At 41.2% G+C, this 18,599-nt stretch overlaps 1 protein-coding gene across 1 annotated transcript; it reads right to left on the bottom strand.

Annotated features, from left to right (window-relative positions):
* Positions 1-6,761: 6,761 nt before the first annotated feature.
* Positions 6,762-10,053, bottom strand: LOC119312492. Its single transcript, XM_037588226.1, has 2 exons — positions 9,950-10,053; positions 6,762-8,316 (listed from the first exon to the last, which is right to left on the bottom strand). The coding sequence occupies exon 2, from the start codon at positions 8,304-8,306 to the stop codon at positions 6,954-6,956; it is 1,353 nt and encodes a 450-aa protein (XP_037444123.1). The 5' UTR covers positions 8,307-8,316; positions 9,950-10,053; the 3' UTR covers positions 6,762-6,953.
* Positions 10,054-18,599: the final 8,546 nt, after the last annotated feature.

Raw genomic sequence — 18,599 nt, 5'->3', positions numbered from 1 at the left:
ACTTCAACTAGTGTGTAGCAGGGCATAGGAAGTTGTTCCTGTGGCACCTACACCAATTGAAGTAGAAGCTTATGATAGTGATCATGAAGTTTTGGATCAAGTCACTACCGTACCTCGTAGGGTGACAAGGATGCGTACCACTTCAGAGTGGCACAGTAATCCTGTCTTGAAGGTCATGTTGCTAGACAACAATGAACCTACGAGCTATGGAGAAGCGATGGTGGGCCCAAATTCCGACAAATGGTTAGAAGCCATGAAATCCGAGATAGGATCCATGTATCATAACAAAGCATGGACTTTGGTGGACTTGCCCGATGATCGGCAAGCCATTGAAATAAATGGATCTTTAAGAAGAAGACGGACGTGGACGGAATGTCACCGTCTATGAAGCTCGACTTGTGGCGAAGAGTTTTTCACAAGTTCAAGGAGTTGACTACGATGAGATTTTCTCATCCGTAGCGATGCTTAAGTCCGTCGGAATCATGTTAGCATTAGCTGCATTTATGAAATCTGGCAGGTGGATGTCAAGACGAGTTTCCTTACCAGTTTTCGTAAGGAAAGGTTGTATGTGATACAATCAGAAAAGTTTTGTCGATCCTAAGGATGCTAAAAGGTATGCTGGCTCCAGCGATCCTTCTAAGGACTGGAGTAAGCATCTCGGAGTTGGAATGTGCGCTTTGATAAGATGATCAAAGATTTTGGGTTTATACAAAGTTCATGAGAAACTTGTATTTCCAAAGAAGTGAGTGGGAGCACTATGGAATTTCTGATGAGTATATGTTGTTGACATATTGTTGATCAGAAATGATGTAGAATTTTCTGGAAAGCATATAGGGTTATTTGAAAGGTGTTTTTCAATAGAAAACCTGGATCAAGCTACTTGAACATTGAGCATCAAAATCTATGAGGATAGATCAAAATGCTTAATAATACTTTCAAATGAGCACATACCTTGACATGATCTTGAAGGTGTTCAAGATGGATCAGTCAAAGAAGGAGTTCTTGCCTGAGATGTAAGGTATGAAGTTAAGACTTAAAGCTCGACCACGGCAGAAAAGAGAGAAAGGACGAAGGTCGTCCCCTATGCTTTAGACGTAGGCTCTACAGTATGCTATGCTATGTACCGCACCTGATGTGTGCCTTGCCACATGTCTGCAAGAGGGTACAAAGGTGATCAAGGAGTGGATCACCAGATAGCGGTCAAAATTGTCCTTGGAGTAATAAGGATTTATTTCTCAATTATGGAGGTGATAAAGAGTTCGGCGTAAAGGGTTACGACGATGCAAGCTTTAACACCTATCCGAATGACTCTGAGTAGCAAACCGGATACGTATAGTGGAGCAACCATTTGGAATAGCTTCAAGTGGAGCGCGGAAGCAGCATTTACAATATGACATAGAGATTTGCAAAGTACATACGGATCTGAATTTTGCAGACCCGTTGACTAAAACCTCTCTCAAGCAAAACATGATCAAACCCCAGAACTCATCGAGTCTTAATCACATGATGATGTGAACTAGTTTAATGACACTAGTAAACTCTTTGGATGTTGGTCACATGGCGATGTGACCTGTGAGTGTTAATCACATGGCAATGTGAACTAGATTATTGACTCTAGTGCAAGTGGGAGACTGTTGGAAATATGCCCTAGAGGCAATAATAAATTAGTTATTATTATATTTCCTTGTTCATGATAATCGTTTATTATCCATGCTATAATTGTATTGATAGGAAACTCAGATACATGTGTGGGTACATAGACAACACCATGTCCCTAGTAAGCCTCTAATTGACTAGCTCGTTGATCAACAGATGGTCACGGTTTCCTGACCATGGACATTGGATGTCATTGATAACGGGATCACATCATTAGGAGAATGATGTGATGGACAAGACCCAATCCTAAGCCTAGCACAAAGATCGTAGTTCGTATGCTAAAGCTTTTCTAATGTCAAGTATCATTTCCTTAGACCATGAGATTGTGCAACTCCCGGATACCGTAGGAATGCTTTGGGTGTACCAAACGTCACAACGTAACTGGGTGGCTATAAAGGTGCACTATAGGTATCTCCGAAAGTGTCTGTTGGGTTGTCATGAATCGAGACTGGGATTTGTCACTCCGTGTAAACGGAGAGGTATCTCTGGGCCCACTCGGTAGGACATCATCATAATGTGCACAATGTGACCAAGGGGTTGATCACGGGATGATGTGTTACAGAACGAGTAAAGAGACTTGCCGGTAACGAGATTGAACAAGGTATCGGTATACCGACGATCGAATCTCGGGCAAGTACCATACCGCTAGACAAAGGGAATTGTATACGGGATTGATTGAGTCCTTGACATCGTGGTTCATCCGATGAGATCATCGTGGAACATGTGGGAATCAACATGGGTATCCAGATCCCGCTGTTGGTTATTGACCGGAGAACGTCTCGGTCATGTCTACATGTCTCCCAAACACGTAGGGTCTACACACTTAAGGTTCGATGACGCTAGGGTTATAAAGGAAGTTTGTATGTGGTTACCGAATGTTGTTCGGAGTCCCGGATGAGATCCCGGACGTCACGAGGAGTTCCGGAATGGTCCGGAGGTAAAGATTTATATATGGGAAGTCTTATTTTGGTCGCCGGAAAAGTTTCGCACTTTATCGATATTGTACCGGGAGTGCCGAAAGGGGTCCGGGGGTCCACCGGGGGGGTCCACCTGCCCCGGGGGGCCACATGGGCTGTAGGGGGTGCGCCTTGGCCAATATGGGCCAAGGGCACCAGCCCCAAGAGGCCCATGCGCCAAGGAGACTTGGGGAGGGGAGAATCCTAAAAGGGGAAGGCACCTCCGAGGTGCCTTGGGGAGGATGGACTCCTCCCCTCCCTTGGCCGCACCCCTTCCTTGGAGGAAGGGGCAAGGCTGCGCCTCCCCCCTCTCCCTTGACCCTATATATAGTGGAGGGGAGGGAGGGCAGCCGCACCTGAAGCCCTGGTGCCTCCCTCCCTCCCGTGACACCTCCTCCTCTCCCGCAGGTGCTTGGCGAAGCCCTGCAGGATTGCCACGCTCCTCCATCACCACCACGCCGTTGTGCTGCTGCTGGATGGAGTCTTCCTCAACCTCTCCCTCTCTCCTTGCTGGATCAAGGCATGGGAGACGTCACCGGGCTGTACGTGTGTTGAACACGGAGGTGCCGTCCGTTCGGCACTAGGATCTCCGGTGATTTGGATCACGACGAGTACGACTCCTTCAACCCCGTTCTCTTGAACGCTTCCGCTTAGCGATCTACAAGGGTATGTAGATGCACTCTCCTTCCCCTCGTTGCTGGTTTCTCCATAGATAGATCTTGGTGACACGTAGGAAAATTTTGAATTTCTGTTACGTTCCCCAACAGTTGCCTATGTTGCAGTGTTGCCAAATATTGTGTTACTATGTGTGTTGCATTCTGCCCATGTTGTGCCCATGTGCACCCATCCAAAAATAGAATGTATCAAGTGCTCACTTTCTGCCAAATACAATGGTCCGAATTTAACTTAACTGAAATTTGCACTCTTAGTTAAATGAAATTTGCTTGATCTGAATTTTGCTTGCAGTTAAGTTAACTGAAATTTGCTTGCATTATCTGAATTTTGCTGCAACTCTCTGAATTTTGGCACAATGCACACTTTCACTTCTCTAAAAAAACAATTTCATCATCATTTCTTCATGAGGGAAAACAATTTCATCATCATCAGCATGTGCACAATTTCAGTGCTCTGAAAAACAATTTCAGTTCATCATATCTTTATTTGGTCAGTACTACATCAACATTTGTGAACATCTTTCATCAGTACTACATCAACATGTCTCACACTAAAAACACCCTACTTGCTAACAATGACAGCTAGCAGAATGGCAAACAGACCAACATACAGAAGAGCTCCAAAACAAAAAATATTATCCCTAAATTGCTCTCTTTGCTTTTGCATCTTGACAATTGCTCTCTTTTCTTTCTCATTTCTTTTAGTTTCTGCTTCAAGTACTTTAATCCTGGCCTCCAACTCCATATTCTTCATGGCTAGATCCTTAATCCTGGCCTCCAACTTCATTGCTCTGCCATCCCTTTCCCCAGCCCACTCCTGAAAAAATGATAAGCAATTCAAGTCAAGAACTCCTGAAAAATGATGAGCCATTGCTCTGCCTTGTACTAAGTCAGCCACTGCAGCTCATTATTCCTGGGATTTCTGTACTTACCTTCTTGCCACCGAAGTCAAGAACTGCAGTGACCCTGGCGCTAGGTTCTTCAGGCCCGCCGCCGCCCAGGAACCCGTCGGCGTCGACGCCTACTCCATGGGATCGTAAGCCACCGCTCAGCTTCTCGCCGCCGCCGCCACCGGACGCTCTCATTCTCTCGCCGTCGGGATTTGGACAGGGGAAAGGGGAAAATAGGAGAGAGCTAGGGATTTGGATAGGGACAGGGGAAAGGGGAAAAAGAAGACAAGTGAAGCAGGGACCGCGGGCGTGATTTCTAGAAACGTTGAGGGGTTTTCTGCAAAAGGCCCAGTCCGACCAGGTGTGCCACGCAGCAGCCAGCTGGGCGCCAATTGGCCGTCTCTGATTGGCTGTGGACTAAATCATCACATAGTTTGCAAGTTTATGGATGAGTTAATCACCTTTTGCAAGTTTATGGACTAAACCATCACATCCAATGCAAGTTTATGGGTCTCTAGTGCTCTTGCCTCAAAAATATTCAACAGAGCTATGGTTATTTTGGTAGAACCGCAGTAAAATATGTGACGGTGGGCGATTCATGAAGCTACACGGTGAAAGCACATCCCACATTGTTCAACAGTAATTTCTGACCACAAATATCAAACTGCTTGATCAGCACACGCTGTTCATCGCCGCTAGGGTTAGGTCTCCTGGAAATATCCCCAAATATGTAGAGCCTCCACTAGCCTACTACAGTCAAAATAAATCACAACGCGACAAGCCGACAACCCCCAACCAAGGGAACACTTACGAGAAACTATTATTCGGTCGATTTTCACTGGCTCGGGCGTTATGGCGGAGGCGTGGGGAGCAGACCAGATCACCAGACATTAACCATGATATACTACTACCTCCGTCTCGGTGAATAAGTCATTCGCGTAGTTTTAGATTGACGATTTAACTATCTAAATGTATATTATATGTGATAAAAATATATATTTAGAAACTACATCCTTGTAGAAATCTAGTGATATACTTTTCATGACATATAACACATATTTAATTTCTCAAATCGATGACCTAGAACTACGCGAATGACTTATTCACCTAGACGGAGATAGTACTACTAGTATACAATCCATCAGCCCTTCATGATAATAGTCTAGCTTCGAAGTTGAGAGACCTACCTAGTAGTAAGAGAGAAACCTGGCCGCTGTCGCCGCCGCCGCCGCCGCGTTCTCGCCGAGGGCTGTCTACCAGTGTGCCGTCGTGCGCAGGGAGAGGACAAGAGAAAGGTGCGACTCCGCCGTGAATACAAGAGGCACCACGTTGTACGGCTCGGTCAATACAAAAGGCCGCTGAGAGTGTTGTATGGGCTGAGCAAAAAAGCCCAGACAAGCTTTGCCCATATTGTGACTCATGTACCCATTTACAGCAACTGCACGGGCCCATTTATGTCCTCAATTTTTATGAAAAAAAAATTCAGAATCACTAGTTAAGGAAAAATGTATTTTGATTAGCAGGTTATAAAATATGTGTTGTTAAAAAGAAATAATGTATTTTTTAGAAGATAAAGAAACCATTAGCATATGTACGCAAAAATAATAATTCATACATCTGAATTAAAAAAAATGTTCATGTATATGAAATGAAATATTCAACGAGTACTTGAAAAGTGTTTAGGTATACAAAAATATATTCATGTGTCAAAGAAGTGCATGTGTTTTTATAAAGGTTCGTGGAATAAAATAGGTTATTAATACGTGTGTGAATATATGTTCATACATTGTGGAAAAAATATTTAAAGCTTAAAAGGGATAAACATAAAATGTTCTCTAGAGGCTCTTCATAAAATATTTAAAGCTTAAAATATTCGAAAAGCAATGTATCCTTTTCTCTCTCATCCCATTCTCTAGAGGCTCTTCAAAAAGAAACTGTCGAAACATTGCATTAGTTCCATTTCTTTTCAGGATCAGAAAAATACAATTCCGCAGGATACATTTTACCAAAGAAGAGTTCTGCCACTGCCAGGATTGTCTAGGATCACAACTCAAATCTCATTACTTCTGTGTAACGTTTCACAAAACTCAGTACATTTTTCAGTGCACACAAGTAGGTAACAGATGGGCAATAAAAGAAACAAGCTTTAAGTTGTTCTCAGGGCGTGATTAGTGGACTACCCCTGAACTCTACAACCAACTTGGTCCTTTAAAAAATCCAGAGGCATTTAGATAAGACAGCCCAGAGATTAGAAACACAAGGGCAAATTCAGTTTACCTGACACAAGCTGGCCTATTGCACATGTTTCTTTGACTAACCCAGCAGATCACTGGATTTTTTTAACGAAAAACAACGGTTTGAAGAAGCTTGTCACACCCCGCAAAAAAGAAAAGAAAAAAAAGAAGCTTGTCACGGTACCATGATGCGATTCTGAATTTCAGTAATTCATGGTACCAGCAAAATTAGACAACCATGCTACCATGGCGTTACTTGCACACCCCTTCAGCAGAATGGCCAACCAACTCAGATGCAAAGACAGAACATGGGTTAACCAGAGCTCAGTTCATTAGAAAAACACATCTTAGTTCAACTAAAAACACAGCTTAGGAAGTCTTGCATTTCATTAGGACACAAGAGCGAAAAGGTTTCACGGTGAATGTCATTAGAATGAAGTAACAAACTAATACTAATAGTCATCACTATGATGCTCATACAAAAGGAAAGACATTCGACAATATTAGAATTAATGGTTGCCAGGTTGATGATGTTCCTGGCAATTAAGATGCTCCATTTGTCGCCAAATTCATCCCCATTAATGTCCTCCACCTGCCTTGGGCCTTCTCCCTTTCTAAGTCCAGAGACAGCGAGCCATCAACGACAAGGTTCGTGATTGCAAGGCAGGACAGCCAATCTATCTCATATGGGCAGAGGAAGTACTTCTTGGTCACATTTGCACTGTCAATCCTCCTCATCGACCTATCATTGAGGCTGAACATAAAGAGGCCTTCCCCATCAACCCAGAGCACCAACGTACCACTTTTGCCTCGGAACATCTCCAACCTGACCTCTGCCCAGATCTCCAACGTGGCCACTCGCTGCGGCAACGAACTTCTCATGTCAATCCTTTCAGAAAGCACCCAGCTGCTGGAGTCAGTGCCAAGCGCACTGTTGTGTTTCCAAAGTGTCATCTGAAACCCTTGCACCATGACCAACAGAATCCCCCCGTCTGCTGAATTCCCCAGCAATGGGAACATGTTGCGCTTTGCTTCGGGTGGGAGCTCCAGGTATGACAGTTTCATATTGCTAATGTGCAGCGTGGCAACGTGAATGAGCGACATTTGTTTCCAGCTACCACATAGCCAATGGATGACACCGTCAGAAGCAGCGGCTGAGGATAACACCAAATAAAGGTCATGCATTAGCTGAGGAACTCCTTGAGACCTCGTCCATGTTCCACTCTTCGAGCTGTAGCACACACAGATGAAACGATCTCCCTTTCTTATCCAAATGCCTGTCAGTTGGAAGGACTGGGACATGCGTCCATAAATGTCGACATCATTGGTGACAAACAAGGCATAATGGTCAGGAGGTACATATCTGTGGCTAGGAATCTCAAAGGTTTCGCCAGTGAGAGGATTGCAGACACATAACAAATCATTTAGGGCCTGACCATTGGGAGTGGCAACTTCTGATTGGCGGCGCAGAACCAGGAAGCTGTCCTGGGATGCAATGGGCTTGTAGAAGTTAAGGCTTGCACCAAGACCTGGAATGAAGGTCTCAAGGGATAGTAGCTTGATAGCATGGCGAGCAGATTTGCTACCAACAAAGTGTAACAGTTCAGACATCCGCAAGAAGCTTGGCGCCAAACAGCGGGTTTTGTCAATGTGATACTTCCAGAGGTCTGAGGGAGACTTGTCCTGGTAGAAGAAGCCAAGAAGGAGGGAAGGGGTGAAACCGTGGTCGCGGTGCCTCCTCCTAAGGCAGTCAAGGAAGGTCGGGTCCTTGATGAGACTGCGCCAGAACTTGCTGGACGAAGCGAGGCGGGCAAGGGAGGCTGGATCAGAGATGTGTGTCGGGATCTTGTACATGATGTCCATAGGAAGATGTGGTGCTGCATAGTCGTCCTCCATTAGTCTTGCACTGCAAAGAAAAGTGATGCACCATGTGTGCTTATGTCATGTTTTAAACAATTGCCCCAGGGAAATTATATCATAATTTTTCTTAGGGTGACTTTAAAAAAGGATCTGATTTCAATATCGAGACAATGCATTTCGAAGAACCCCCACAGGAAGGGTGCAAGATCAATTTAAACCATCATCCAGCATAATAGCAAGGCAGACTTGAAAATATCCAAGATAGCTATGGTTAGTTTGGTGGAACCACGATAAAAGATGCGACCGCGCAGGGGCGGATCCACCATTGGTCATGGGTGTACAAATGTACACCCAAAATTTTCTGAAAAAAATCGTATATACGTATCACAGAGACAATAATCTGCAGCCTATAGGCCCATCAGTAGGCCATTTCGGAAGCAGCAGTGAGCCCAACAGCAGCAAAGCCAGCAGCGAGCTGTCTTCACGCACGCAGCCAACCACCAGCCAAACACAGACGCTTCGATTTCATCAGCCCATGGACAAGGCGGCGGCGCATTGCTGACTTGCTGTGTGCCCACGGAGAGTCTGGCGAGGGAGAGCTCGACCAAGCCACCGGCGCCGGACGGGATGGACCATCCCATGGTTTTCGCCGCTGCGGAGGACACAGGCAAGCTGCGCAGTGCCGCGCCCGCTGCCGCCAACGGGGATTGCGATGCACCGAAGGTGGGGACGACCGGACGAGCGGCGCGGCGGCGGCCGCTGCGGTCGTCAATGCCATACCAGTGCAGCAGCAACCTCAATCTCTGAGCCTAAGGTAAATCCTTTTCCAATACTGAAATTGCAATATTCAGTGAATGTGTTGTGAAATCCCTAACTAAGTGTGTTGCTTATTTTTGGATTCAGAGAGATATAGATCTATAGGTGTCACATGAGTGAGGATCTGGTTGATTTAAATAGCAGAAAAATAACAAATGAATTTTCTTTAAATTGTAGGCACATTCAAAACTTAAGAGGAAGACCATTGATTTGAAAACTTTATGGAGTAGAGTGAACAATTTCATTAATCTTCTAAGATATTATTGCTATTGTGAACAATTTGTATTGTGTGAACCCAGTTGGCTTCTCTGTTAGGGTGAAAAACAAATTGAACATCCAAAGTTGAATTTCTGGATCCACCACTACGACCGCGGGCGATTCATGAAGCTAGTACTCCCTCCGTTCCAAAATAGATGACCCAACTTTGTACTAACAACTTTGTACTAAAGTTAGTACAAAGTTGAGTCATCTATTTTAGAACGGAGGGAGTACAAGGTAAAAACACATCCCACATTGTTCAGCAGCATTAGGGATAAATTCTGACCAAAAATATCAAACTGATTGAGCTGGCATCACACTGTTCATCGCCGCTAGGGTTACGTCTCCAGAAAATATCCCCAAATGTGTTGAGCGTCCATTACCCTAATACAGTCAAAATTAAGCACTACGCAACAATCCCCAGGCACGGTATCTTCGGGTAGAAACTACCAATTAATCGATTTCGCTGGGTCTGGAGCTGACAGTTTATGGCGGGGGCGGGGGGAGCAGACAAGGAGAAGTAAGACGAACCAAGACTCTAATCCATCAACCCCTCATGATAATAGTCTAGCTTCAAGCCGGAGAGACCTACCTAGGAGAGATACCTTGTCGCCGTCTCCGCCGCCGCCGCGTTCGCGCCGGTGTGCCGTCCATGTGCGGTGTGCCGGGGAGAGGACGAGAGAAAGCCATCCTGAACGTGACGCCGTTGGGACAGTCTTGTGTGGGCTGACCAAAAAAGCCTAAACGAGATTTGGTTCAAGGGAAGGCCCAATTCAGACCTCCTGTTTAGTCTTTACATCCTCATTTTTCTTTTTCTTTTAAAAAATCCTCAGTTTTAATTCTAAAAAAAACATCCGCAGTTTTCTAAATTTAGAGGCCTTTTTCTATATACATGTAGTTCAAATTTGAATTGTACCCACTATATAGCTCGAAATTCATTTAATGGCTAGATAATAGAAAATTGATTAAGAAAAATGCAAATTTGCACATGGAAGATGTAATGGTGTATGCTGAATGTTCAAAAAATATATTTTATTTGTATAAGACCTACAAATGTACCCAATAACCTAAACATGAATTTTCAACCAATCAGTGGCTGTTTTTTCATAGACTTGTAGTTCAATTTGAAATATATCGAATGTCGATAAATGTAGTGCCTTAAAATAGCACATGAACACTGAAAAATGCCAGGTTTTGACATGTAAGATGTACTGGTGTGTGTTGAATGCGATTTTCTTTTGGATCCTTCTGGGTTAGTAATCTTTGGACCTGCTTCATATTATTTCTTAATGTGCCATTTCAAAAGTATGAGATCCAAATTATTACATAAACATAAGTAAAATGAAGGCATATTACTATGTAATGTAGGCCATTTTGGTATCTCTCTAGCTACTAGCTCTTCCAACTCCACGGTCAGAATTGGGCCAAACGGCCTAACTCCGCGGAGTTGGGAAGGAGAAGTTGGTTTCCCACATAGTGTAAAAATATTGGTTCGATCTATCATTAACTCCATACTACTAAGAATCTTTCCCCTAGCAAACAAAGCCATAAAGCATAGCAAGTCGAACGATCGCCAGCTCCGGTCTTTCTACGAAGAAGCTCGTTATTGGTTATCAGCTAAGGAGTTGGGGACCTTTTGACCTAGGAGAGAAACCCAACAGGACTGTGTTATCTTCAATGTAGAATAATCATGGATAATTTTAGATCATTATTTTGGTATTTCCGAAAATGATAAGGTTTACTAAATAGTAGAAAAGAAAGGAACAAAAAAGGAAAGGGACAATTCCATTTTTTCCCTAACTTGCGCCCACTCTCATCTTTACCCTTAAAAAAATCTTGTGCTCAACTTTGCCCCTCTTCCATCAAGTGCGCTTATGGAAATACCCGTCTATGCCATTTCCGTTTGGTCAAAGGCCTTTGACCGTCTAAGGGACGTTCTCTGGACAGTTTTACCCTCGCTGCGTATGTCACTTACATATGGGACCATTTCATACCTATGGATTTTTTTTTTACAAAAACTCTCTCTCGTTTCTCTTTTGTTTCACTTACATGTGAGGCCAACTAAAAAAGAAAAAGGGGGAAACGAAATGAAGGGTTTGGGCTGAATTTTGCCGACGGCGACCAAATCCTTTGGCGAAGGCACGCCGGGAAGCCGCAGGGAGGCCGACCGATGGCATCAGGCGATAGCCTTGGTTGTCCCGCATCCAGCGATGGTGGCTTTGGACTAAATGGTCACCGGCGTGAATGGCAGCGACCAATCCCACGCCGGCTGTGGGCAGCGCAAGTCGGAGAGCCAGCTATCGTGCGAGATGAAGAGGGGTAAATGGTGCGATAGCTTCAGGACCTCAATTGGAGCACGATGGCACCATTGGGGCTCTGGAAATACCAGAGTGAGGAAATCGATGGTGACGGATATGGAAGGGCTCGGAGCTCACAAGGAAGACGACCCTAGGTCATGGGCTTGTAGTGGACGATGTCAATGTGGCACCGCGGGATCCTCAAAGCGCGGCGGGTATTGGCTGGTGTGCTTCAACGACATCAAAATTAACAGCGGCGGTCCGAAGGTGAAGGTGGGGAAGATGACATTGTGACACCCTGTCATGGCTTTCTCTGCTCAAATTTGTTGGCTCAGAGGTTGACAACATCTCCGCAGAGCTCCTAGCAAGGTTGTGGCACTTGGGGTTACCGCTGGACGCGTGCCTGCCTGACGATGGCGACCGAACGCTCTCGGGTGTTCTTGTGGGAGAGGGCTAGAGGATGAGAGATAGAATGAGGGTGAGATAGAGAGAGATGGAGAGGGGAGGATAAGGAGAGTGTTGAGATGTGTCTGGAACTCGCGGTGGCAGCAACGTAGGGTTGGGGCGTCGGGTTCGCCGGAGTTGAACTAGTGTTGTGTGGTAGGGAGAGAGAGAGTTTTTCCTTCTATTTATTTATTTCTATTTTATTGTTAGGCCCACATGTAAGTGGAAGAAAGAGAGTTTTTTTCATGAAGGTGGGTCCCACCCGTAAGGGACATATCCACAGAGGGGCAAAAATGCCCAGGAAACATCCCTTAGATGGTCAAAGGCCTTTGACCAGACAGAAACGGCTCAGAGGTGTATTTCCATAAGCGAAGTTGACAAAAGAGGGGCAAAGTTGAGCACATGATTTGTTTTTAGGGGTAAAGATGAGAGTGGGCGCAAATTAGGGGGGGGGGATTGAAATGAGCCAAAAAACAAAACCACACGACTTAACCTAACCTAACCCTAACCTAAAAAATTTCTCTCCCCAAACATCTCCCAACCTTAGCCGCCACCATTCCCCTCTCCAGATCTGCTTTCCCTCTCCCAATCTCTCACCTTCCTCTGCTCGTCCCTTCTCTTCTCCCGGCCGCCCCTAACCTCACCACCACCATCCACTGCCCCTCTCTTTCTCTCTCACAGCTCCCCACGTCTTTGGTCGCACGGCAGCGTGGCACAAGCAGCACCGGACACATAGTAGGACACAGTTTAATTTGTCTCCAATACAAAGGTAATGTTTCTTGTTTCCCTTTCGTCGTATTTTGACTAGATTCTCCTTAGTTAAGACCCCCCACCCCCCGATGCAATTTCCAGTTGAAGATCTTGATCTTCAGAGACACATTGAATGTCCAAAAGAATTCTTGTGGAAAATAGCGACTCCCATCATACCTTTCCAACAAGGAGAATTCTAATGCTTTCATGTCACTCATGTACTGGTTTTGAGTGGAGGTATTGATTCCATAGGAATTCCTGCCAAATATCGTCCTTGTTAAGTAATTTGTACAACCACACATGTGGGGAGGTAAGCATTATAATGGGATCGTTGATGACTAGTCCACCTTGGTATTTTTTTACTTGCATATAACAGTCCACATGACCAACTGATACTTTCTTTTCTATTCATCACATTTCCAGAAAAAAATGGATATTTAATATTCCATTGTTTTTCGTACCTCTTTTGGTATCTCAAATAATAAAATCATACACATCGATAGGATAGTGAGTATCACATTGACAAGGATTATCATGTCCCCATGGAACAAAAGCTTTCCTTTCCAATTGTTATGTTTCATTTCAAAGCGATCCTCCATCATCTTCCATTCTTTATTAAGGAGTTTCCTGTGATGGACGCGATTTTCCAAATACCTGAATGGTAGAGAAGCTATCACACATGTTCAAAACTCTGATCTTCTTTTGTCACCGTCATAATGCACATGTGCATTGTACTAATCAATGCAATTTCGTTTCACTAAACATTTTCCTTGTCTCGCCTTGACTAGTGAAGGATGTAAGTGATACTCTTTGTTCATTAGCTTATTTCTCTATTTTGAGAGTTGATCTTCCATGTTCTTCCTTTTTATTATGTGAACTTAGGTTCATACAATTTCTCAGTTTGTACATGATAATTAATGATCACATTTATAACTTACAAAATTATTAAAAACAACAATATAATGGGTAGAAACTAGTTCTTGTGAAATTGGTAATACAAAGATTTTTTAGATGTGATTAAATTACCAAAAAATAAGATACATTACATATTATGTAACTTATCTTGCATATTTCATCTTCTGATTTTTACAACTCTTAGACAATCCTATTTATATAGCAAAGTTCATGTTGGCATGCTTCCATTTTCCATGGTTTCGCAAATTTAAATGTTGAAAACATGATTTTTCTTTCTAATTATAGGAAAAGGTCACATGGACCCATGCGTAAATATGATTATTCTTGCAACACAACCACTAGTACATCAAAGCCTACTACTAGTGTGCCAAAATTGTCACTAGTGGCATGTAAGCAGCACACCACTAGTATCATGCGACTAGTAAGTGGTTACTAGTGGTGTGACCATGGCACACCACTAGTAACCAACCTACTAGTGATGTGGGCTTCCCAAGTCACTAGCTCATTGTAACCCACTCAGGATGGAATGATTTCACACCTGCACTCAAATGTTCTTCATACATTGAGTTTTGATACATTGTCCAACGAAGTTAAATGAGGTTGTTTAACAAGAAATGCAGTTGTGTAGCATGCCTCAACGTGATGCATCTTAACAACATAGTTTTGACCTTTTGGGTGCGGTATTTTCTGCAAGGAGCTAACAGCCAACAAGATATGCCCTCATAATACTTGTATACACAACCTCCTCTAATTCCATAGATAGGACACCTTAGACTTCTTAAATGATATCGTCAGCAAGACCATATCCATGAGTAATATAAAACTTAATTAGTATTATGCTATTGCCAAAGTTCCTTTCATAACACAAGATTGAATTTTGAAGCATCATAATCAAGGCCTAGGACATGTATACATAACCATGTCAGGTTTCTGATGAGATGAAATCACATAAAACTGAAGATATCTTTATAATTTAATAACACTACCAATGAAAATCTCCTTGGTAATTGTTTTATTACACCAAACCTATTTATTTTGTCAACAAGACCTAACATTAATTCTTTTGGCGTGTGCTTAGTTGATTGCAGTTTTTTGTTGCGCCTCTCATCAGAAAGAATGCATGTCATACAAGTTCAACTGTGCAACAATATTAGTTTGTACATATCAGTACAACTATTTAAATTCAAAATGTAATTTCTTAAATCGATTTTAAACACCTTGTGCATTTGAATCTGCTATCTTCAATGTCTTGCTTTAGGTCGGACACATTGTCTTCTTTAGTTTCATCGTTATGGCTTTCATAAGTATATGGTCTTCATTGAAGCTACTACCACTTTCATGACATGTCATTAACATGTTTCTACTAAATTAGAATGGATTTGAAATTTTCAGAATCGTTTGTAAGTGATCAACATAGGAGTTATATTTTCTATTTTATAGGTACTTAATATATAAAGTTTGCAAATATTGTTTATTTGAAAACCATCAAATGTAGCTAAAAACTTGAGAACGTCTATTCAAATTGATAAATTCTCACTCCTGCTATTTAATTAGCTCTGTATAAATAAAAATTGTGATAAATTTCTTTATTTGAAGATTGTAATGTTAATTAAAAATCTGTGATAAAGGTAAGGGCTGACTATAGCACAAAGTAACATGCACAACAATTTGAGTATCAAGTATTAATTTCTCTACAATGGATCTATATACGTGGTAGTTGAATATGTAGAACATGAGGATTTTCAGTAGGTTATGACCATAGTAGCAAATGGGTCTATACTTCATCATGGATGAAGCTGAAACTATGAAATGTGAAAAGGCGTAAGTATAGAATAAGATACTAATCAAAGATAGAAAACTTAACTGGTGTCATCGAGCGGTGAAAACAACTGAATTCTTAAACTATAGATGAATCGTTGTTGCTCCTCTTGATCTTGGAAGTAGTTTTGCATTGTGCGTGTGAATATGCAACCTTCAGTGGTAGGTAGTGGATGAAAAGTGTAGATACTGCTCGTTTCTAGATGATGATGTGGTGGCAACATGAGAAGAAAAATTGGACGATTGGGGAAGGTTTTTTTACAACAACAGTTTTATGGGGCCCAAGAGGACGGTGTCGCTTATGTGAGCATACCCACTACCTCTCACTCAACCACCACTTCTTCTTCCTTCGTCTTGCCACTTGGTTTTCTTCCTCCCAAATCTTGGATTTGTATTTGATTTTTCAAATTACGGACGGTAAGTATTGAAATGTTGAAATTTATTTTTCATATATTCATCTTGGCACTGTATTTGATTAGTTCTTATGCTATCATTCCTTTTACATAGAATGTTTAACTATCTATTTTATTGTTGTTTCTGGTTTTCCCTACAAATAGCACATCCGATTGAAGGTGCTACATTTTTGTTCTAAATATTTGTTCTTGGGTGATGATATTTCTAGGAGATGGATTGCATGGATGCAAGTAATAATGAGAAGTTGAATCGACGCTATGACTTGAGGAACTCAAGCGTCAAGATCCGTGGTTATTTGCGATGCAGTTCTAGCAGAAGTGAGGTACATATCTAGTTCAAAGCTCTACAAATTTGTTACTACGTTCTAAACATGAACACTTTTATTAAATTTGACCAATTCAAATTCATTCTTATATTGAATCTTTTCTAAGATATGGTAGTATTTCTAATAACTTTTCAAAATTAAGCAATATGGTTAGTGTGTGAAGCTGACTTTGGTCTACTATGTACAATATACTAATGAGTCATAAGTAACAATGGTCATTAGTTTCACTAGTATTTGCATTTAGAATTAATGTTCACGAAATTGTTTGCCTGTATGAAGGAAGTTGCGTGGAACTATCTGTTCTATTAATGGCTTTCATTTCTCTACAAAATCTAATTTGTATATAATCTTGTTAATTTTGTTGTAATTTTTTCTTGCATATTTAATATTTGTACTTGCAGCACATGGATGGACAACATGATGTGAGATCTTCAAATCTGAAAAATGGTTGTGATGTAGTGACCAACTCTGACAATATGAAGGTAAACGTTTGAACATTAGTTGTGTTGTGTACCAATTGCCTTATTACATGTACAAAACAATGAAATATGATTAATGAATGAGTATCAGTTGCATATATATTGTACAATGCAACACATTGTCCTATGATGTATTGTGCTACTGCTTTTTTCTATACTAAAGATGAAATCGATTAAGTCCTCTAGATTCTGTTTCTTAATATATGTTATTGCTTGTTCAATTATTTAGGCAGTTGATCATATTGATAGAATGAGAGATGAGAATGTTCATAGGAGGTATGACTTGAGGAGTGCAAGATTTAAGAGTACTTCTGATGTACCTAGTAGTTCGAGCAAAAGAAAGGTACATGTATAACTGTAAGAACTATTTATGTATATTGCTTGGTTTTGAATATGAAACAATTGTTTATTTCTATTTATAACTTGCAAATTATCTATCTATATAATCTTCCATGTTATGTACACTAGTATTTGTGATAAATATAGGCAATCGAGTAATATTAAAATTTAGAAGAATCCATGTCTTGTCTAATCTATTACCCCAAAGATTCAAATAAAATTGACACTTATGGCTATCATCAAAGGAATTATTGCTAGCTATAGTAAGTGGTTGCTATGTTGTAACGTGACTCGTTTACTAGTATCTTTTTCCAAACATATTTAATGAAAATGCTAATAGGGTGATTTTTTTGCCCCACAATGCTTGGTTCATCACTACACATGAGATTCAACCGAAGTCACGGGAGATATAAATATAAAGAAACAAAGATTAACTCGTAGTTCACATGTACTTAGAAAACTTAGAAAGAATATTTGTGAAGTTTTTTTCTAGGTTTTAATCTAGTGAATATCTTGAAATCCAACCTTCAAATATATATATATATATATATATATAAGAACGTTCAATTTTGAATCTAAATTTCTTCATTACTTATTATGTGCTAAATATGTGTTCGCCAATTACAAGTTTAATTGTATATTTTATTTGTCATGTTCATTTTGTGGTAGTCGTAAACTTTTGTGTCAGCTGAATCGACATGATGGAAGGAACAATGAGCACATGAACAGAAACAATGTAGTGAGGAGTCCAACAGTCCAAAGTAGTTCCATCCAGCAAAAATGGATTACCAAGAGCAAGGTATACTTCTATTTGGAAGCATTATATATAAGTTGTGTACATAAAATATTTTTTTGTGTACTATATGTTAACATTCAAAATAATTTCACAAAGTTAAGTAACGTATTTAAGATAAGGAGATGAATTTATTATATTTATTTTTCTTCTCAAGTGATTGCAATTGAATTGAGCTTTGGGAATATTGTGCCCAGTTATATGAAGAATTTGCATATTGTAAGAAATAATGGTTCAATATGTTACTTAGGCTCTAAGTATTTTACATATGATATGAATGTAGATTATGAATGAATTGTAATCAATTTAAATTCGATTTCCTGATTGTTGGGTATGACATTCAGATAGCATGGACATGCATAATGGAAGTGTTATTCCTATTAGTACCTTTGATTGGCAAATTGGTGGCACATAACCTAAAAATCCATATTTTGTATTATAATATAACTCGTGGCCACAAAAATAAGAAGAGGACGGAAGCAACGCTAAATTTTGGAAGTCAGGTAAGTTGTGTGCTTTGTAATATAAGACAACTAGTAATACAAAATCTAGCCAATATTCTCAATTACAATATCTTTGTGTTCATAATGCATGAAGAAGGACAATACAGATGTTCCTCCTTTAAACTATCCACCAAGATTCGAAAATGTGAAGCCAAAATACGAGGTCGTATACTTTCTT

The sequence above is a fragment of the Triticum dicoccoides genome, chromosome 5B, assembly GCF_002162155.2.
Source record: "Triticum dicoccoides isolate Atlit2015 ecotype Zavitan chromosome 5B, WEW_v2.0, whole genome shotgun sequence".
Taxonomy (NCBI): Eukaryota; Viridiplantae; Streptophyta; class Magnoliopsida; order Poales; family Poaceae; genus Triticum; species Triticum dicoccoides.
Note: the sequence above shows the minus strand (reverse complement) of the source record. Positions and strands in the feature narration are given on the sequence as shown.

Bases quoted from the DNA above. Each gene is read 5' to 3' on its own strand.
- LOC119312492 (XM_037588226.1), bottom strand. From the start codon at position 8,306: ATGGAGGACGACTATGCAGCACCACATCTTCCTATGGACATCATGTAC.